A 20,643-nucleotide genomic window follows, 5' to 3' on the forward strand; every position below is an offset into this window, starting at 1 on the left:
AAGTGATCAAATTCTACACTAGCAGATCCTAGGCCAGGCTCTGTGGCTCTCGCCTGTAATCCCAGCACTTTGGGAGGCTGAGGCAGGTGGATCACTTGAGTTCAGGAGTTCAAGACTAGCCTGGCCAACATGATGAAACCCCATCTCTACTAAAAATACAAAAAAATTATCCAGGCATCGTGGCGGGCGCCTGTAATCCCAGCTACTCGGGAGGCTGAGGCAGGAGAATTGCTTGAACCCAGGAGGAGGAGGTTGCAGTGAGCTGAGATTGTGCCATTGTACTCCACCCTGGGCGACAAGAGCGAATCTCTGTCTCAAAAAATGAAAACAAAAAGTAAACTAGCAAATCCTGAGTTAAACTGAAGTGACAAGATTAAATGCTTTGCCCTCAAAGAAAGAAGAAAATCACAAGCAAGTTGAATTCAGTCATAGGAAAACAATATTGCATTTCTGCACATGAGTCATAGTGTGTAACTGTAAAATTTTTTTCATGCTAATATAATTTGAACAGCTACAAAAATCCTGTAGAACATACATTATCTGTCCTCTTGATATGTGCCACTTCATGTATACACATTGGGCCACATTCCACAGTTACGCAGTCAAGGCTAAAAACTCTATTATAGCAGGGTGTAGTGGCATATGCCTGTAATCCCAGCTACTCAGGAGGCTGAGACACAAGAATCGCTTGAACTCAGGAGGCGGAGGTTGCAGTGAGCCAAGATCATGCCACTGCACTCCAGCCTGTGTGACAGAGTGAAACTCTGTCTCAAAAAAAAAAAAAAAAAAAAAATTCTTAGTGAGAAGTCACTGTCATGTTGCATAGCAACATCCCTTCATGAAAAGCAAGGACTCTGCAAAACCAAACATTCAAAAATATGCAATTCAGTTAACACTTTGTTTGAAGGCAAACTGTTATCTGAATACTCTTAAAGAAATAAAAAATGGATCAACATCTCAGTCCACATTTGTACCTATGAACATGGCAATGGCATAGAAAAATGAGAAGGGTGTTCCCTCAGCACTGCCCAATCATGAAGCCCACCTGCATTTTTACCTAATAGAAAAGCAATAATTAAAAGTTTGATTTTAAGGTTCTAATTCCAGGTAGAATGGGTTAATTGCACCCCACTCCATCTCTTTCACTGAATGCAGCTATAAAACCCAGCAGAATACATGCAGCAAGTATTCAAGGGCTCTGAAAAGTAAATAGGAGCAAGCGGATTGGAAAGGAAGATGAGAAGGCAAAGGGCCTTGCTAACTAGTGGTAAATTCAGCACGATTCTCCCTCCAGTATCCTCTGGACAGAAGCCAGGAGACACATGAAAGTGGGCATCAGCTCCTAAAAAGAATACTCCAGAAGATGCTCCTAATTTTGGCTTGAGGAATAGAAAAGGAAGTGCTGGTTGCAACAGTAGGAACAGCAAATGTGCTGGAGATTTCTTTTCTGAAAAATCTTAAGTCTAATTTCTTTTATAGTTATAAGACTGCTCAAGTTATATATTTTATTTTGGGTGAGTTTTGCTAAATCATGGCTTTTGAGGAAGAGCTCTATTTCATCTAAGCGATCAAATTTCTGTGCCTAGAGTTGTTCTGTGGGATCTGTAGTAATGCCCCTTCTTTTGTTGCCGATATTGGTAATTTGTGTCTTCTCCCTCTTTTTTTTATCTCCTCCATTTTGCTAAAAATTCATCAGTTTTCTTGATATTTTCAAAGACTAGCTTCTACTTTTGTTGCGTTCTTCTATTATATATTGATAAACACAGCAACTTGGATGAATCTCAGAGCTATTATCCTGAGTAAAAGCTGATCTCAAAAATTACATCCTGTATGATTCCATTTATATTATATATTCAAAAAAGAAAACTATACTGGCATGAAACAGACCAGTGGTTGCGAGTGGTTGGAAGGCAGTGATGTCACCACAAAGGCACAGCACAGGCAGGTTTTTGGTGTGATGAAAACAAGGACACTGTTAGGCATCCTGTCTATGTTGGTGGTCGCAAAAATCTATATGAGTAAAGGCTCACAGAACTGCACACAAAAATAAAGAAATAAAGTCAATTTTACCATATGTTAATTAATTTTTTACTTTATTTATTATTATTATTGTTTTTGAGACAGAGTCTCGCTATGTCACCCAGGCTGGAGTGCAGTGGCACAATCTCAGCTCACTGCAAGCTCCGCCTCCCAAGTTCCCGCTATTCTCCTGCCTTAGCCTCCCGAGTAGCTGGGGCTGCAGGCTACGTTAATTTAAAAATTAAAATATTAGCATCTCTTCTAAGTTCAGAGGAGAAATAAGACTTTGATTTAAGAAACATCTTAATGTAAAAATGTATACCAAATTAAGTAACTGTGTAATTAATTAGCTTTTCAATTAAACAGACATTTCTCTTCCTTCATAAACTTGAAAAATAAATTTATCCCTATTTTCAACAAGTTTTGGGGAAACAAGCATTCTCAGGTAATATTTGTGGGAGACAGATTGTGTCATTTGTGTCATTCGATTTTTTGTAAATTTTGTGTCATTAGATTTAAATGGCTACAAGCTCCTTAACTAGATATTTATCACCAAGGAAATTTGAAATGTATATATCTTTAGATCTACTTATTCTATTTCTAGGATTTTTTTTTTTTGAGACAGAGTTCGAGCTTGTTGCCCAGGCTGGAGTGCAGTGGCACAATTTCAGCTCACTGCAACCTCCGACTCCCTGGTTCAAGCGATTCTCCTGCCTCCACCTCCCAAATAGCTGGGATTACAGTGCCACCATGCCCAGCTAAGTTTTGTATTATTAGTAGAGACGGGGTTTCACCATGTTGGCCAGGATGGTCTCGATCTCCTGACGTCGTGATCCACCCGTCTCGGCCTCCCAAAGTGCTGGGATTACAGGCATGAGCCATCACACCTGGCCCATTTCTAGGAATTTTTAGCACAGATGTACTTTCACAAGATGCAATACTGTATACAGCATGTTTATTGCAGTATAATTTACGACAGCAAAATACCAGAAACCACCAAAACCACCTTGATCTCCATTAATAAATGTATTATAGGCCAGGTGCAGTGGCTCACACTTGTAATCTCAGTTCTTTGGGAGGCCAAAGTGGGTGGACCACCTGAGATCAGGAGTTCAAGACCAGCCTGGCCAATCTGGAGAAACCCTGTCTCTACTAAAAGTACAAAAATTAGCTGGGTGTGGTAGCACGTGCCTGTAATCCCAGCTACTCAGAGAGACTGAGGCAGGAGAACAGCGTTAACCAGGGAGGCAGAGGTTGCAGTGAGCCAAGATCACGCAACTGCACTCCAGCCTGGGCTACAGAGTGAGACTCCATCTCTAAATAATATATATGCATACAATTAACTCAGAAAACCATTTTTTAAATGAGACCAATCATCAATTACTGATATTTTTAAATTTCTAAAATTAATCAAGAAAAAATAACAAGATGAAGAACAATATACAGAGATTGATCTCATTGCTGTTTATCAAAGGACATATATGTTGGGGAATTGTATACATTCATAGAAATTCTTGGAAGGATATACGAAAGATTGTTCTCAATTGTTATTTCTTTGGGGTGAGCTTGATATAGGGGGAGGAGCAAGGAAATAGTTTTTGTCTTCATTTTAAATCTTTCTAAACTGTTTGAAAAAACACAAACATGATTTTTTTTACCTGGTAAAAAATAATAACGCCTTTGTAAAAGGTTTGTTCATCAGGATAGCTGACCTTCAGCCAACCCTGGGAAACATCATTCCTGGGAACATCCATAGTCAGAAGGATCTTAATAGGGTCAGAGAGAAAGACCTGAAGGTCTATCATCCTCTGTGAGTGAGAAAGAGTTCCTCCAAGGAATTCTGCAGCCATTGCCTACTGAAAGGTGATACGAGCATAAAAGGATGAAGCCACTGGGGTTCTGTGACCAGACTCTTTGGATAAATTCATGGACAAGTCCCCAGGGTTGGACTTGGTCTCTCTGGATTAACAATATAAAAGCCCTAGTTTAAAAATTTTCTAATTTACAGTAAAGTTAATATTTCTAGGGCATATGTACAAGAACACAGAAATTCTTCATTTTGAAAGACATCATCAACAACAACAATCAAACTAGGTTTGTGATCTTGAGAAAATTACATAATTTTTTGTTCGGTAATGTCTTTAGCAATACAACAGGGATTGGGTGGTGGGTAAGACCCTTGCAGTCCTAGAACCAGTGAGTTACCCTGTCTGGTTCAGACACTGAATTTTACACAATTCTATTTTCCAGATTCAGATTTCATTTGTCATTCGATTAAAACTGGCCAGTAGTCAAATGCCAATCTTCGCGCCATTCTAATGAAACATTATGTGTTTTAGGGTGGGTGCAGTGGCTCACGTCTGTAATCCCAATACTTTGGGAGGCAGAGGGGGGCAGATCACCTAAGATCAGAAGTTCGAGACCAGCCTGGCGAACATGGTGAAATCCGGTCTCTACTAAAAACACAAAAATTAGCCAGGCACAGTAGTGCCCACCCATAGTCCCAGTTATTTGGGAGGCTGAGGCACAAGAATCGCTTGAACCTGGGAGGTGAGATTGCAGTGAGCCAAGATTGCACCACTGCACTAAAGCCTGGGTGACAGAATGTGACCCTGTCTTTAAAAAAAAATTATACATTTTAGTTGGTTGTTCAGATTTGCTGTATTATAGAGACAATGCTCTTAAGCACTAAATTTCTCACAAGTTTTAAACTTCTCACAAAGTTTAATTTTTGCTTCTATTAAGTATTGAAATGCCTTCAAAGATAAATTTCTATTTCAAAACTGGGTATGGCTTAAGGACAAAAGGAAAATATTGCATGGCATTTATTTAATAAGAACCAAAGTCAAAGAACCATTTAGTATACTGGAAAATAGTCTAAATATTTTCAAATATATAAACAAAAATGTCAACGTTCTGTAGTTAAGGAACAAAAGCCAGGAATCAGCAATTTTTTTCTCAGGCATTTTAGCTCATTCTCATTATCCTGCATATCATACTATATGCAGTCTCCTTTTTTTTTTTTTATTTTGAGATGGAGTCTCGCTCTGTCACCCAGGCTGGAATGATGCAGTGGCATGATCTCTGCCCACTGCAACCGCCGCATCCTGGGTTCAAGCGATTCTCCTGCCTCAGCCTCCCAAGTATCTGGGACTACAGGCGCATGCCACCACACCCAGCTAATTTTTGTATTTTTAGTAAAGATGGGATTTCACCATGTTGGCCAGGATGGTCTCAATCTCTTGACCTCGTGATCCACCCACCTCAGCCTCCTAAAGTGCTGGGATTACAGGCGTGAGCTACTGTGCCCGGCCTGTCCTACTACTTCCATTTGGATGTACATCCTAACTCTGTTCCGGTCTTGCCCCAATTCTGCTCCAGTCCCACCCCAACTCTGTTCCAGCCTCGCCAGAGCAGCCTGGCCTCCCTGGACTTTCCACACCCACTGCTGCACTTGTGTAATCTGAACCATCCTTCCTCACTAGCCAGACAGAGTTTGCCCTTGAAGGATGGAAGAGGGAGGGGAAGGAAAAGAAAAGGACCGAGAGAAGGAGGAATGGGAAGGGAGGAAGACAGGGAGAAAGGGACAGGGAGGCAGGGAAAAAGAAGACAGTTAAAGAAGAGAGACGCTGGCTGCTAGTTTGTAGTCCATGTTCAGTTTCTTCCTTCTTTCACCTGAAAACCCTGCCCGGAATAATTTCTTCATATTCAAAAAAGGAAAGAATCCCTTGAATGATGACAAGTGACATAATATGCATTCACCTAACCTCTGATGAGAAACTGATTTATCACCTGCATTTCAGAGCCCTGGGAAAGTGGATGTGGAGGGATAAGTGGATTTGGGGGCAGGCAGTAAGTTTCTGAGGTGAATTTCAGAAATTCTCCTCCAAACCATAAATAAAAGCAGGTTGGCTACAGTCTGGCATGAGTGGCCAGAACAAAACATCATGTCACCCAGGATTACCAGTGAATACCCTCCTCATAGGGTCCCAGGTGGACGACCAGGGGGTGCCAGAGAGATGTCGTTACCCAAGCCAACTTCCCCAAGAGCTCACTGGTTAAAAAAAAAAAGTTCAGAACATCGGAGATTTAAAACAATTGCCCAGAGAAAAAAAATGTTTTTCATTTTAGGGAGTTCAAGGAATGGAAAAGAATGATACAGTCTTCATCAAAGTCATTGGTAAAATTTTAGTTTCCAGACACATCTGCTTCTCCCATCTTCCATAATACTGCACCCCCTCCCACACTTAACGACTGACTAGCAACCCTCGTAATCAAAAGGAACCAGGTACCTGGTAATTGTATTTAAGAGGTATTTAACCATCCAATTCCAAAGCCCCTGTTCAAATATCAAATATGAGGGCAAGATGGTGGGGGGGGGGTGTAGGGGGGAAAGGCCCGGAGACCATAGGATGCTGGTGCAGGCGAGGGTCATAGAAAAAGAGGGGAGAAGATACAGAGCTCTCCTGGGGAGAGGGAAGCCCCCACTCCCCGCAACACCTCTTCAACTCTGTTTTTCCCCTGGCAGGAGGAAGTTTGTCAGGGAAGAATATCTATCTTTGGACACACTGTAGCAAAAGTAAAGTCACAGATTGACACTTACATTTCATTTGCTTGAAGATGGACTTGTTAGGTTCAAGCCAGTGCTAGAGAGGAAAAAAAAAAAAAAGCAGAGATCAGGGGTCAAATTGCTGGACCATACAATGCATACCTAATAACTAAAAGGAATTCCAAAGTACAGCCTCAGTTTCCATAGACACTCTTCAGCATTCCACACTCTGAAGACTGACATAAACAACTTGGCAATAATCATAGCACAGACAAAGATATAAATTACAGAGTTAACATTTTCCAAGTCATATGTGAGTCAGACAGTTGCTAGGAGAGAAGGACAAGAGAGAGAATATGCACTGAAATGGGATGTTCTAGTACCCCTAATTGACTCCTAGGTGACTCTTTGAGCTCCATGGTTCTGTGAAAGTCGCAGATGGCTAAAGACTTTTAGCATTTGACATCCACGACCTGAAAGAATCACAGTCCAAGGCAGCATCAGCATCCAGTCCTGCTTCCGGGACAAATTCCCTTAAGAGGAATATTGGGTCAAGCTGGCATTAGCCCTATCACATGCAGAGGCAATTCTTCCTTTACAGTAGGGAGGAGTAAATGATCTTCAATATCTCATTTCCAGAGGCCTGAGGTCATCAAGAAGAAAAATCAGCTCTATCACAAAATAAAGAAGCCAAAAGACATGGGGAGCTCAGAACCATGTTACTGTCAGGCATTTGAAGTAGGCACCACGCTGGTCCCGGTGGCTGGCCCTCTCTGCAGCACATACAAAGATCACTTCGACATGCTGAGAGCTGGGCAGCTTTTGAGATCACTAACCATGAGGTCCCTGAAGCTGCTCATGGAATGTCACTTAGAGTCACTTTATACACCTGTAGTTTAGAGATGATACAGGGGGTGTCCTGGGGTATCCATCCTGAGGTCAGGGAGCTCTCCTTCTGGAAGCATCCCGCCTGCTTGATGCCGGAGAGGAAATCAGAAGAGCAAACTTACCGTCCATTGAGCTCTTGCACCTCACTCTATCTCCTTTGTGTTATCCAGTAAGCCTCAGGTCTTGTGCTATCCATATTCTTTGATGTAAATGCATAACCATAATAATAGCTAGTATTTGTTGAGTGCTTACTAAATGCCAAGTGCCATTCAAACGTTTCCATGTGCTATCTTATGTAGTCCTCCCTACCACTCCACTTATAAATAAGAAGACTGGGGCTCAGGATGTTAAACAGCTTGCCTAAGGTCACTCTGCTGATAAACAGTGATTAGAAACCACTGAGGGTATCAGATCTCTGCAGTCTTCAAAAACAATAATGGGAGTCTTATAAGTGTTTCAACATTATGGAAAGTCTAACAAAACAAACAAACAAACAAACAAAAACTCAACAAGATATATTTACCCCTGACCACGTTGCACAGACAAACTGAAAAAACAAGTCTTTTTGCTTCTGGCTAAAATTATATCAACTCATTTGGGGACTCTCATTATCGCCTTCTAATTAGAAGTTATATAGTTTTTATAACTGAACAGTGGAAGACTCATTGATTATACCACTTACTAGCTATAAACCTTCAAGATGCTTAATCTCTCTGTGTCTCGGTTTCCTCAACTATAAAACGGGAACAGTAATCACACCCACCTCATAGGGCTGTTGTGAGGATTTAAAAGTTAACAAATGTAATATACACAGTGCATGAAATGTGAAAATACTAAATAAAATGATTGTTGTTGGCTGATGCAGTTCTTATTATTTAATAGGTACAGTTTCATTATTAGACCCCATCTTTCAATATATGTGCTTCATGGAGAAGAATAAAAAAAGAGGCCCCTGGTGGTTAAATTACTTTTCTAGAAATGAATGAATAGGATCATTTAGAACTAAGGTAAGAAAACAAATAGCGGCAAGAGATCAATACTTACTGCAATTGTTTTGCAGAACAGAATCACCAGTTATTTTGCTAATAAAGTCTGAAATATAAATATGTTTTCCAAATTCTCCTTGTTTGGCATTCTTCAAACTCCTCGGCCCTTTCCTGCCTAACTTCAACGTGCTTCTCCAACTTGTCTCTGACTCCAGGGTGCCAAGTCAGTTTCATTTTGTGTGCCCACACCAGGGCTGTGAGGAGGATTCCAAAACCAGGTGCAGGCTCTGAGAGAATGAGTGCCATAATGGACTGGCTATGTCTGCCATGCTGCTATAGATTGGCAATGTCTGCCATGGAGGGGACAGGGAACATGTAAGGCATGCCTGCAAAGTATTTGCCATCTGTGTCCTAAATAAATTATTTACTCTAAATAAACTGGCCTCCTTGTTGTCCTAAGAAATACACTTTGCAGTTTCAGATCAGTTTCTATCACCCTTTTCCTCTTAGCCTATTCACACCCTACATTTGCCTTTCAGACCTAGTGTATCTCAGTTACCCATTTCTACAAGGTGATCTCTACACACTTTTTCAGGACAGCTATTCCTCTCCAAAGGGAGAGTCATGAGGTATAGAGTCCTAGGAAAAATAAGCCAGCAATAACGTTTCAAGGAATTACAGGAAATCATTTCTTCAAAGAGGGCCAAGTTCAACTTGTTAGTATTCATTAAATCACTAACACAGAAACAGAAAACCAAATACCAATACCACATGTTCCCACTTATAAATGGGAGATAAATTATGAGAATACATGGACACACAGAGGGGAACAACACACACTGGGGCCTATCAGAGGGCAAAGGGTGGGACGAGGGAGAGGATCAGGCAAAATAACTAATGGAAACTTGGCTTAATACCTGTGTGATGAAATAATCTATACAACAAACCCCTAAGACACAAGTTTACCTATATAACAAACCTGCACATGTACCCCTAACTTAAAAGTTAAAAAAGACCAGGCGCAGTGGCTTGCTCTCACCTGCAATCCCAACATTTTGGGAGGCCAAGGTGGGTGGATCATCTGAGATCAGGAGTGTGAGACCAGCCTGGCCAACGTGGTGAAACCCCATCGCTACTAAAAATATAAAAATTAGCCTGGCGTGGTGGCAGGTGCCTGTAATCCCAGCTACTGGGGAGGCTGAGACAGGAGAATCCCTTGAACCCAGGAGGTGAAGGTTGCAGTGAGCCAAGATGGCGCCACTGCACTCCAGCCTGGGCCACAAGAGCAAGACTGAGTTTCAAAAAAAACAAAAACAAAAACAAAAAACACCTGACAGGCCCATAGCCCAGCAATTCCTTTATTCTCCAACTCACCCATGCAAACAAAGAGGTACCCAACAAGAATCTTCACTGCAATATTATATAAAATTACAAAATATTAGAAATAACATTAATGGCCATCATCAGGAAAATGGGTAAACAGACTGTGGTCTGTTCATATTCTGGATGATTCTGCAGCAGTGTTTTCTATGAGGGAGATCTTTATGTGTAGCATGGGCAGATCTCTAAGGCATAATGTGGGATACAAAAAGTGAACTGAAAAATCTATCATTATACCTGCAATCAGTTCCCAAATTGTGCACTAAATCACCCCCAGAGAAACACAGCCATAGTAGACATCATTCAGCGCCATGTGAATTATGAACTCAAAGGAGTACACAGTTCCAACATTAGATTGTGCTATATTCCTTTTTTTTTTTTTTTTTTTCTGGCAGGGCTTTCTCTGTTGCCCAGGCTGGTCTGAAACGCCTGGGCTCAAGCAATCCTCCCACCGTGGTCTCCCAAAGTGCTAGGATCACAGACATGAGCCAACACACCTGGCTGTGCTATATTCCTTTTGATGTCATATGTATATAAGGTATCAAATATATATATTTTTTGCAAAGCTTGGTTTCTAGCAGTTGCTATGATGATAAGCAAGTACCACACAGAAATAGGTGTGCAACAAGCAATGAGCATGGTGGTCTGTCCAATATGATCCTAGGGGTGCCCAACAGGCACTCGTTATTAAGCACTTGTGGTTGTTTAAGAATGAAATGAAAATACTATTTTTTCTGCTATTTACATGTATAATGTTTTACATAACTACTAAGATTTTAGGACATAACTACTTGTTTGGATCTAACTCTTATTAGATGAAACTATTAGGTATTCTCCTGGCCTATGGAGGCAACAAAATAATCACTAAGATACTAAGACAGTCAGAAATTGAGGAAGTTTGGGAGGCTTTGAACAACTTCACTATATATTTAGTATGTGTTCTTTTTAAATAAAAAGTACAGACATTACCATATATTCAAAAAATACATATGTAAGCATCTAAATATATTGGTAAAGATCCGAAATGATAGGCAGTAAAATGAGACTAATGGGAGGATAATAGGAGTGGGGAACACACGTTTAGGAGTGTTAGCCAAAGAAAAACATGACTTCAGTATTTTCCGTGATGTTTTAGGTTTAACTTTTTTACATGTACTGGTGCATGATACAGTTGGGATGCGTGTCCTCAACCAAATCTCATGTTGAACCGTAATCCCCAATGTTGGAGGTGGGGCCTGATGGGGAGTGATTGGAGCATGGGGGCAGATTTCTCATTAATGGTTTAGCACCTTCCTCTTGGTGCCGTGCTTGCGATAGTGAGTTCTTGCAAGACCTGGACATTTAAAAGTGTATGGTGCTTTCCCCCTCTCTCCTGCTCCCACTGTGTGAGACGTCTGCTTGCCTTTGGCCATCCACCATGACTGCAAGCTCCCTGATACCTCTCCAGAAGAAGATGCTGGCGCCATGGCTCCTGTACAGCCTTCAGAACCATGAACCAACTAAACCTGTTTTCTTATAAATTACCCAGTCTCAGGTATTTATTTATAGCAATGCAGGAACAGCCTAACACAGTACATTACACAAATAATTAAAAATCTATTTTTTTAAAAGAGATAGCTAACGTCTACTCAGAGGATGAAAGTAGGCTTCATGTAAATTAACCTGAAGGAGTTCATACATGATAGGCAGATATCAAACCCAGCTGAGCACCCAGGGTTGACACTGTGGTCAGACCCAGGAGCCAGCAGGCCTAGATTCAAATCCGAGCCCTAACACTGACAAGCTGTGGACTTTCAGCAAGTTCCCTGGTTTCCTCACTTACAGCATCATCGGGAAGTTTAAATGGGTTAATTCATGAAGAAGGCCTTAGAACAGAGCTTGGTGCATCAGGAAGGCTCAACAGCACTGGCTATTTCCATCTTTAGGCTCCATGAAAGAAACTTCTCACTTGGTACCATGGCAGTTTGGTACCATGGCAGTTTCCGTGAGTCTAACTGTGTCCTTCTTTTTTTTTTTTTTGAGACAGAGTCTTGCTCTGTCACCCAGGCTGGAGTGTAGTGGCACAATCTCAGCTCACAGCAGCCTTCGGCTCACTGCAGCCTCTGCCTCCCGGGTTCAAGCAATTCTCCCACCTCAGTCTCCAGAGTATCTGGGACTACAGGCACAGGCCACTATGCCTGGCTAGTTTATATATATTTTTTAATAGAGATGGGGTTTCACCATGTAGGCCAGGCTGGTCTCGAACTCCTAACCTCAAGTGATCCACCTGCCTCGGCCTCCCAAAGTGCTGGGATTAACTGTGTGAGCCACCACGCCCAGCCTAACTTTGTCCTTCTCTTCCTCCCCGACTCCCCATCTCACTCTCCCTTCTGTTCAACATGAGGAGATCAATTATCTACACAATTGCAATACCAGCTGTTAGCCCTTTGCTTCTCTCTTCATCCCCTTCCTCTCTCTCCTCTCTTTTCTCATTCTTCCAATTAGAGTTAAGAGTTTGCCAGTGAAGTGTAGTCTGGACTACACCAATAACTCCTGCTATTATTGGAGGTACAGATGGATTACACTTTAGGGAAAAAATAACCACCATGATGTGGCATGCTTGGTAATTAGATATAAAGCTTAGAACATTTATTGCATTGCTATTTCCCTTTTGATGCTACTTGGAATATATGCTGTTCTGATATTTCTAAGTCTTTCTCCTTATTGGAAACCGAGTTTCCCTAAGACAGGCAGAAAGGAGAACCTGGTAACCAAATATCTAAATTTCTGGCTAATTTACTGTAACCGAAATCTTATTTTCCTCAACTCTCATGTAGAATAAAATTTCCAAAGGCTATAAGGAAGCTAAGACCCCATCACTGATTCTACAAAATGAACTAGGGGAGCAAGATGAACCAGTGGATGCACCCCTTAGTATGATTTGAAGGTACTAGGAAGGCATCTGCAGCAGATACTCTCAAGCCCCCCAGTAGCCTGACGCTTTTTAGGAAGGCTGCCCTCAGTTTACTGGAGTCCACCACGGGGTAGAGAATTGAAACTTCCTACCCCATCTCACCCTCCACAAACCAGGGTAGCTCTTAACTAATGACTATCAGATGTGGTAGTATAAATACCTCTGCTCCCTCACCCTTGGATAGGACAACTCTAAGGCATGGCCTACACTGATTCCAGAACTTCCCTATGGGATTGAGCCCAAAATACCCTCTACATGACTTTGCCCAGCATTACACACTTACTTGACCTCCTTCCCCTCCCTCCTCTAATCCTCTACTGCCCTACAAGTCTTTTCCTAGAAACACTTCCTAACAAATCACTTAAACATAAATTTTTATCTCAAGGTCTGCTTCTTCAAACCAGACCTAAAACAGCCTCCCTAACTCTCCACTAAAAGCTGTCTTCCATGGTGTTTAAAATCCTTTCCGTGGGGATTTATTCCCTTTGCCTTAAGCTTAAACCCTGGAAACCTGCAAAGCCCCTGTGAAAGATCCCAGTTTTAACAGATTTGCAGAATTATTGAAATCTACCTGACCATATTTCAAGATTTTTCTTAGAACAAATTTATTTTGGTTGACAGCAGTTTCAAGAGAAGGAAGATGAGCTACACAAAGGGGGTGAAAAGCAGAGAGATTCCTAAACGTATGTTTTGGTTTCCTTATCTGTAATCTTGGTGGAGATGGTGGGAGGCTGATTCCAGAACTCCTGAGATTCCTTGTTCTAACAGTCCACAGTCTATGAACCTGAAGGATGAGGATATTGCCAATGTATGTTTCTTTCTTTGTAATTTTGCTAGGCGCAGCTGCACTTAGCCCTGAGAGATCATTTTTCTCTACCTCATCATACAAATGGTGCGTATCTTTCATATATTCTCATTTTGGCTTGGTTGGGGAAAAAGAAGGAGGGTGTGAGGCGGTAATTTGTGACTAAGAAGATTGATTTTTAATTTGGCCACTGCTAAGACCAAAAAACATTGCATCTAAAAGTAAACAATATAGCACTTAGTTATCTTCAAATGTTTGGCTTCTGTTGAAATCGATTCAGTGTATGATTACAGAATAAATTACGCACTTCTCTGTTTACTTTCTCAAAGCCCTTGGTACCCTAAGCCAGAGTAATTTGTAGCCCAAAGAAATATGTTAAATAACCCAGGGGGCTTTTAAAAAGAATGAATGCACCTCCCCAGACAGGAGATTGTGTTTCACCTCAATAGTAACCAGATCCAAAATTTGAGCAATTCCCATGATGACCCTAAAAAGATGGCCTGATTCTCGCATCCACCTAGACAAAAGCTCCAGAGTAACTTAGTCCCTGCATTATCATGCAGCCAATTTATGTCATTCCCAGCCCCTCTGACCTCTTCTGGAGAAAAAAGAATGCCATCTGATGAATGCAGCCTTATCAGTGTTCCAGATTATAAGGCTATAGCAAGACCTAGTTACTTAGCTGCCAATAGTCATGGTTTCCATTCCAGTATCAAGAAAATCTATGACACAACAGCAACAATAACAACATCAACAAACCTGTAGATCACGAACGCTCAAAAAATGTTTGTCCATTTGGAAATCAATCTATGTAAGAAAATCCACTGGGCACGGTGGCTCATGCCTATAATCCCAGCACTTTGGGAGGCCAAGGCGGGCAGATCACCTGAGGTCAGGAGATCAAGACCGTCCTGGCTAACAGGGTGAAACCCTGTCTCTACTAAAGATACAAAAAATTAGCTGAGTGTAGTGGCATGTGCCTGTAGTCCCAGCTACTCAGGAGGCTGAGGCAGGAGAATTGCTTGAGCCCAGAGGCAGAGGTTGCAGTGAGCCGAGATCGCGCCACTGCACTCCAGCCTGGGCGACTAAGCGAGACTCTGTCTCAAAAAAAAAAAAAAAAAAAAAAAAAAAAGAGACTCCATCTCAAAAAAAAAAAAAAAGAAAGAAAAGAAAAGAAAAAAAAAGAAAGAAAGAAGGAAGGAAGGAAGGAAAGAGAAAGAAAGAAAGAAAGAAAGGAAGGAAGGAAGAGAGAGAGAGAGAAAGAAAGAAAGAAAGAAAGAAAGAAAGAAAGAAAGAAAGAAAGAAAGAAAGAAAGAAAGAAAGAAAGAGAGAAAGAAAGAAAGAAAGAAAGAAAGAAAGAAAGAAAGAAAGAAAGAAAGAAAGAAAGAAAGAGAAAGAGAGAAAGGAAGGAAGAAAGAGAAAGAGAGAAAGAGAGAAAGGAAGGAAGGAAGGAAAGAAGGAAGGAAGGAAGGGAGGGAGGGAGGGAGGGAGGGAGAAGGGAGGGAGGGAGGGAGGGAAGGAAGGAAGGAAGGAAGAAAGGAAGGAAAAATCTTCATTGTTTCACTGTAGTGTTTTTCACTCCTTTAGCTATGATGTTTTTGTATTCTAGGGTCTCAGGGATGGGCAAAAGATAGATAATAGCCAGAAGAAGAAACACTGTACAAATTAGGGGAGGGGCCAGGAAGTCTAAAAAACAGCCTATGTGTCTCTTCATCCATTAAGCAACCTCCATCCCCTTCACTAACTTCAACGCTCTCTAACAGGAGTTGGCAATTTTTATTTTTTGTAAAGTAAATATTTTAAGCTTTGTGATCTACATGGATCTCTTTCATAACTACTCAACTCTGCTATTGGAGCATGAAAGCAGCTGCAGACAATATGTAAATGAACAGAATTAGCTGGGTTCCAATAAAACCTTATTTACAAAAACAGATGGAAGGCCATCCTGACCCTTGCATTCCAGTCCCTACTCCCAAGAAATATTTAATGTACACTCAAAAAAAGTCATAATTTGAAAATGCAATCGGATATTTAAAAAATGTATTACTATTTATTTTAAAGTACACTAGTAACTAAAATGCAATCATTTATGAAATGAAATTATGGGATTTTTTTCAAGCTTGTTACAGTGGAATTTACCACCATGTAGCATTTGCTGTCGTGCCACATAAATTTAACAACATTGCCACCAAATTGTTCTAAAGTCAAAGATCAGCTAGCCTCCAGACTCATGGGCCTTTTTAAAAATTTCTAACTTTTATTTTAAGTTCAGGGTTACATGTGTAGAATGTGCAGGATTGTTACATAGGTAATCATGTGACATGGGTCTTTTAAACATCTTTAAAGCATGAAATAGTAAAAAGACCAGTTACTAAACTGATAGTACGGTTAATTCATTTAAAAAACAATTCTATTGCATAAGTAATATTAGTATCCTTACTTAATAGATGAAGGAATTGAGACACAGGGAGTGTAAGGAACCTGCTCAAAGTGGTACAACCAGCAGGTGGCAGAGATAGGATTTGCCCTGGTCTTCATGATGCCAAAGCTTTTAGCACCTGAACAATTTCCTAAAATAGCAAAAGATTGTCATCATTTTCTGACTCAGTCCTTTGATCCTGCCTCCCTGCTTGGAACTACAGCTCAATCCCTCTTATTGAGTCTACACCTATCCTTGCTCCCAGAATGTCTCTCTCTGCACATTCTTTTCTTTCTGTTCTGTTTTTTGTCCATCTCCTTTGCTGGTTTGGAATCTCTTCCCAGGGCTTTGAAGTCATAAAAGACTTCATTGGCTCCAAAATCCCCATCTGTGGCCCAAGCCTCTTCTTTAATCTTCAGACTATATTGTCATCTATACACTGAACATCTCCACCTCAACTTCTCTCACACGTCCCAACTCAAAACGTTCAGAACTTATCACTTTTCCCCCAAAACCTGTTCTTTTTTCTGTGCAACTTATTTGGTAAGTGGCTCCACCTACACTTGGAGCTCTAAGTGACCACTTAAGAAGTTCAAACACCCTGCTGGAGAGGTCATCTGGAAAGGGCCTGAAATTACATCAGAGGGAGGGGACCCCTGAGCCCTACCTTCCAGCCCTCTCCATCAAGGCACCAGGTGTATGGGTGAAGATGTCTTGGATCCTCCAGATCAGACTAGCCACTAGCTAACCACCACTGAGTGATTCAGTCAACACCACATGGGGCAGAAGAATCTCCCAGCAGAGCCCTGCTCAAATCCCTGAGCCACAAAATGCTGTGATATAATAAAATTATGTTGTTTTGAGGCACAAACTTTTGGGAAGGCTTGTTAAACAGCAATAGATAATGAGAACTACTAGATCCTCATCATTAACCTCCACACATGTAACACACAACTACTACTGAACCTTGAAGGAAATAAAATAGTCATTTTGTAACCTATATACCATTTTTATTTCTCCAAGTCATACATCATAGCCACATTCCAGTCTTCCCAGTTAGACTTAAAGATATCTTTAAGACTAACTTGAAACTTCCAAACCTGCTGGTCTCTAGTCAGCCCTGCTGTTCTTGCCTGCTGGAAGCCTCCAGTGAGTACTTGACTCTTCAACCATCACACTTAAACCTGTTTCCCTGACTGATTTCTGCCCAGGGTCCCACCACCAACAGAGGAAAAACTTCTTACCTTGGATATCTTCCTGATTTTTCCTGACTCAAACAAGGATAAAATGGCATTTTTCCAGTCCCTGCCTTCTGGCTCAAATGAGATAACCAGGTCATGTGTTTGCCCTTCCCCTTCCACTATAATGTGGACATCTCCGTTTGCTAAGTGACTTCTAGATGGCAACATTTTATCAAGTATCCATTTCCCTCCTCAGGAGAGGATATCAGATGTAAACAGAGTCAATTATGAGCCAACCTTTTAGTTAAAGACCAAGTTCTGCTTTCTGCTGAATGAATCTGACAATTTTCCTAAACGCATCAGTGTTCATACCTTGAGCCACAATTGAATCACTGACAATATATCCCATTTTCAAGCTGTCATGATAGTACTGTCTTCCTTTTAACTTGAGTGCCAAAGTCCTTTCTCACAAAGTCAAGTTACTTGTAACTGTCTGCCCCAACACACACACTCAAGAAGTCTTGATCTTTAATACATTTTGAAACATAAACAAAAGAGGACTCATTGAGCAGACAAATTTGTGATCAGTGACTTGAGGCAGCAGCACAACCCTTTCCTTCAGTGCAGGGCTGCCCTAAATCTTAGGTACCACTCTTGCTCCTAGTGACGAGCATCTGTGAAGTAATTATCCTGAGAAGCAGGAAGCAGCCTCTCAATGGCAGGAGCAGCTGGTGGGACATAATGCTGTCTGGCTTCCTGGCACCATCCCCAGAGTGAAACTTCCAATCACTGGGCCGGCTTTTATTCCCTTCCACGTCCTCCCCAAGGTGCCTCTAGAAAAAGCAAATTGCTCAAACATAGACAAGGTCTTTTCCTGTTATTAATAAAACTTACTGATAGGCTGACTAGTTCCTTCTGGCTACCAACATAAAAGCCTCGGGGCTGTAATTATATCAGGGTTGTGAGGGTCGGGGATCAGGGCTGAACGTGATCTTGCGTCCATGATTTCCAGCTCATCCTCCTATCAGAAAACCTATTAAATCCTCTAGTGTCTGGTAGACATTAAGACACAATGACCTATCATTGGGCACTTGAGGAGTGTACCCCAAAACTATGGATTTCCAAAGTGAATCCCGCATCTTTGGGTGTGAGTCAAAATCAGAAAAGTCAACAACACTGATGCAAACAGGTTACACAGATAATTAGCAATTCCAAAGTTGAAACCAAAAGCATTGAGTACAAACTCCCTCCAGACCATAAAGCAGCATCCTACAACCCAGTCCCAGTGTAATTCTTCCTCTGGCTGGGTTGGGAGCTGGGGCACTCAGCTCTAAGGCACGGGGTGAGGGGTGACTTCCTTAGCTGAATTTGGGGAAAGAAAAAGGATAGAAGAATATATGGGGAAAACCCAGGACAATGGACACCTCAAACCATAGCCATGGAAACTAGAGCTATGAAATCCAGCTAATTATTTCAAAACTTCATCTTTCCAAGGGGAAGTTACCCAAATACCTGAACAGAAGTGGTAAAAAGAATATACTGGAGTAAAAAAAAAAAAAAAAAAAAAAAAAAAATCTAAACTTAAGCCAAGTACTACCTTCTTCTAGAATTACTTCTAGACTTATTGATGCAGTTTTCTCTATCAGTAAAATGGGGAGAATACCATCCACCCTTTCCTTAATCTTAGGCAACTAAGATTATGCAAGTTCCTTAGAAGACGAAAGTTGTAGAAACCGAGGGGATTTTTACTGGCCAGTATTCAACCTATCCTTCCCTATATCAAATTAAAAAATAATAATGGAAATGCTGGGCCCTGGACATTAAAATAGCAAAAGATAGTCATCATTTCCTGACTCAGTGTTTCCCACTTCCAGAGCATCTGGGGCATGAGACATCTTGCCAAACATATGGTGTTCCAAATGTAATCGTGCTAAATATTTAATATTCAACAATGGTTTACTGTAAATCGAGTTGTACACAAAACACCAGGCCCCAAGGCGAAGGTAACTTTCACTTCAGCTTCTCTAACTCACTTGATTTTCTTGTTTAATTAGCTTTCTATCCAAATAATTCATCAGTTTTACTTGCCATTAAGAAAAATACAGGAGCTGGTGAAAAAAAAAAAAAGTTGGTCAATTAATATCTGCTTAAAATGTCCATACCAGCATGTCTCTGTTTATGTCTTTGAGTCCATTTTTCTAATTATCCAAGGCCCATTTTCTGCCTTCTCTCTCCAAAGATCTTAATAGTAGTGCCCCCCTGCCTTTAAAAGATGTTCTTATAAACATTTCTAGGTTTTAGAGATACTGATCATGACTGTGTTTCCTCATGTCTCACCTGGACCTAGCCAATGCATAATAATTATAAGAATAATAATAACAGCTAAGAGTGAAAATAACACATACCATATACTTAAGGTATACCATGTGCTAAGCATTGATATAACTTATCTTTCATTCTCATATCAACCCTAGAGGTAGGTATTGTTATTTGCTTTATCCATCAGGACAGAGACTCAGAGAGGCTGTATAGCTTGGTCAAGAACACATAGCTTACTAATCAGGAGAGATGGGATTTTTAATTCATATCTTTCTGAGTCCAAAGTCCTTGCAGTTGTGTGCAGCTACTACCCTGCAACCCAAGTGAAAGTTACACTTACATCGTATCCTCAAAATCAAAAGGCTATAACAGCTGCATGATGCAGAGAGAAGTATTCAGGAACACCTCTAAGCAACTTAGTGGCTACATGAGATAAGACAGTTTCGTTTTGAGGGTTAGCCCATTCTTTACTCTACTACCCAAGTCTGGGCATTAAAAATTACATTAAATAGAGTCAAAATATAAAGAACAATAAACAACCTAAAGACTTCTCTTTTATAACTTTAGTCTAAAATTTTAATAATTTTAGACATACGAAAAAGTTGCAAAAATGGTAAAGTATAACCTTCGGTCATCTTCCCCTGATGTTAGCATCCTGTGTAATCACAGTACAACTATCAAAATAAGAAGCCAGTATCAGCCAATTTAGTTAATGCTATTCTACGATGATGTGTACTTCTCAGCACATGGTATCAGGAGGTACCTGATGTTAATACGTCTTTTTACTGGTGATGTTAATCTTGGTCTCTTGGTTAAAGTGCTGTCTGTCATGTTTCTCCACTACAGAGTTATTATTTTTTAATTTGGTTAATACTATTCTGTGATAGCATTAACTAAACTACAGACTTTCTGTGGAGTTCACTCTGTTTTCCCACTACTATACTTGTCTATGTTTCAGGATTCCAGATTGCCTTGAGTTCACATATCGCTCCAATCTCTGACTGTGAATCCAGTCCGTCCTTGTCTTTCATGACCTCACACTTTTGAAGGTCAGTTATTTTGGAGAATGTCCCTCACATTGAATTTGCCCGATGTTTTCTCAATATTTGATTGAGGTTATGCATTATTGGGAAGAATGCCACAG

The 20,643-nt window shown here is 40.8% G+C and overlaps 1 protein-coding gene across 2 annotated transcripts in view; it reads right to left on the reverse strand.

Moving 5' to 3' along the window:
- FRMD3 (FERM domain containing 3) overlaps window positions 1–20,643 on the reverse strand; it is a 295,333-nt gene that overhangs the window by 113,293 nt on the left and 161,397 nt on the right. For both annotated transcript variants that reach the window (XM_001102733.5, XM_002800151.4), the window contains exon 3: window positions 6,623–6,665. In XM_001102733.5, the coding sequence (XP_001102733.2) occupies window positions 6,623–6,665 (43 nt within the window). The remainder of the gene's footprint in view (window positions 1–6,622; window positions 6,666–20,643) is intronic.

This window comes from Macaca mulatta, chromosome 15, assembly GCF_049350105.2.
Source record: "Macaca mulatta isolate MMU2019108-1 chromosome 15, T2T-MMU8v2.0, whole genome shotgun sequence".
In the NCBI taxonomy this organism is placed as follows: domain Eukaryota; kingdom Metazoa; phylum Chordata; class Mammalia; order Primates; family Cercopithecidae; genus Macaca; species Macaca mulatta.